This window comes from Nannochloropsis gaditana (genome assembly GCF_000240725.1).
Source record: "Nannochloropsis gaditana CCMP526 unplaced genomic scaffold scaffold686, whole genome shotgun sequence".
Taxonomy (NCBI): domain Eukaryota; class Eustigmatophyceae; order Eustigmatales; family Monodopsidaceae; genus Microchloropsis; species Microchloropsis gaditana.
In genome coordinates this window covers 3,164-5,367 of record NW_005803267.1, presented here as the reverse complement: position 1 = coordinate 5,367, position 2,204 = coordinate 3,164, and the positions used below count along the sequence as shown (strand labels likewise).

General features: G+C 49.1%; 1 protein-coding gene across 1 annotated transcript; it reads left to right on the top strand.

Moving 5' to 3' along the window:
* Positions 1–950: 950 nt before the first annotated feature.
* Positions 951–2,170, top strand: NGA_0483810 (uncharacterized protein; the record flags this gene model as incomplete). The annotated part of the gene is made up of 4 exons (XM_005853908.1): positions 951–1,007; positions 1,139–1,312; positions 1,490–1,591; positions 2,114–2,170. Coding segments are annotated over 4 exons (390 nt in total), but the record flags the coding sequence as incomplete, so codon positions are not given.
* Positions 2,171–2,204: the final 34 nt, after the last annotated feature.

Below are 2,204 nucleotides of genomic sequence, written 5' to 3'. Positions count from 1 at the left end.
TCTCGATAAACTGTCTAAAATCGCGCTTCTCCCGGCTAGTGTGAGCTACCTTAAGGTAGCTTAGGGTAATACCTTTGTTTCTCAAGATCCACCCAGACGAGATATCGAAGTACACACCTTGCTCAAAAAGGTGCTGAAGTATAGCAAAGGTCGATACAGAGCTGTTTTATGTAAGATATGATGCTGCTTTGATCTGTGTTACGCTACGAAAGACCTACTCTCATACCTATAAAATCATGTCTTCACACGTGCGGTGGCAATACACTGTGAGTAAACGGCCGAGGATAAGCCGAAGTGCATGCATGGCTTTGTGAAATATTCATCACTTTGGTTGCATGTTATTACTTCCTATTTGTAGCCGACTTATCTTTGATTCAGTCTGTTTCTTTTCTCCAAAACGACATTGCCTCTGCACCTGTGAGGCATCCATGATCCTTACAAGCCCCCCCACTCTCTATTGGCAGGGCTTTTATTGCTTGTCATGGGCCCCTTGGGACGGAATCGAGCCGATCTTACCGGCTCCACAAACAATATGTCCAAGTTCAGGTACCATAAAGGGGTAGATAAGACGAAGGGGGAATGGTGTGACATAGAATTTAGTGGAAAGGGTACAATTGAATCAAACCAAAACCTATGGATGCTATTGCCATCGAATTTATTGCCCGTCGGTGACGAATGCATGTACTTCTCACACACATGCCCTTGGATCACGCAGAAACGATGCTAGGATGCAGGCCCTCGCAAAGGCTGTACAAAGGGGGGATCGGGCAGGCATGAAAGAGGTGATGAAAAGAAATTATATAAATATACACGGGAAATATGGGGGAATATCCTAAGGAAGGCGGGAATGCAACAAGTGCCTTTCAATCCTCCGTATCAGGAGCTCAGTATTCACGAAGTTTTCTCTCGGACTCCCTCAGATCATCAGCAACCGCAGTGAGAATAGTAAAATGCACCGAAATTTGCGTGGAAAGGATGCTGTTTGGGACGAGCTTAAAGAAGATGTGGTATACAAGGTAGACTAGAAGCATCAGTGGGAGGGACGGGTGCCCGCATGGCTGTGTATGAGAAGATTCAAGTCTAACACTTCAGTGAAAGAGATTCCAGTATTTTGCATGCATAATGACAACACATGCAGACTTCAGCGTTAAATCTGTATGCACCCATCTTGATGAAGCCCATGAGCCGCGCCCTCGCTCCCCTTGTTACTCAGGTCACAGCGCAGGGAGAAACGCTGGCGGCAAAGATCTTCGACTGCTTCCCCTTCCACGAAGCCTGTGGAAACATCATTGCGACCAGTCTCTTGGGTCCGGTACGTCCTAGTCCTCCTTCTTCCTCTCCCCCCCACATCTCCCCTTCCTCCTCGCCTGCTCCTTGTCGTCCCGTCTCCGTTTCCATCACCATTTTTCTCCGCCCTTGATCACAGCTATTCCACTTACCCTAACCCCTTACCTCCTTCCTTTTCTTTCCTTTTTCATCTTCCTCCCAGGGCGGAGGCGGCCCTTTTTACGTCCGCACGCTGGACATAGGTCGTAGCGTGGACGAGAAACACTACATCATTCTTATGGAATACCTAAAGCACGACGCCGAGGTGGGTGGGGACCCTTTCCCTCCCTCTTCCCTATGTTAGGGTTAGGGCTAGGATTAGGGTTAGGGTTACCGCGACCACAATCTTCATCCTTTTAATGCCCCTTTCCTCCTCGTCCACACTGTGCCTGAGATATCCTCCTCCCCTCCACCATTATTCCTTCTGTCCCTTTCCTCCCCCTTCCTCCCCTCTTTCCTATCCCCTTCCGCTCCTTTCATTCTTTCAACACTCCAACCGACCTTCCGTCTTCTCCCCCCCACCGTCCCTCTCTCGACTGATACAGGTGATCGATCTTGACGAGCCCTCAAATCTCTTCACTCTTCTTTATCAGGTCGTTTATTGCCCCCCTTGTTTCCTCTCCTCCCCCCCAGTTTTTTCTTTCTCTGTCTTTCCTTGCTTTCTGTCTTCTCCCCGCTTTCCGCGCCCCGTTTTTTTCTTTTTCTGAGCATAGATGCCTCCTTTTGGATCAACCTTCCCTCCCTTTCTCCCTCTGTTCTTCCCTTCTTCCCTCCCAATGTCTCTCAGGTCGCCTACGGTGTTGAGCAGCTCCGACGCGCGGCCCATCTGCAACATTTTGACCTTCGGTAAGGATATTATCTCTTCCTCGTGTCGCTCT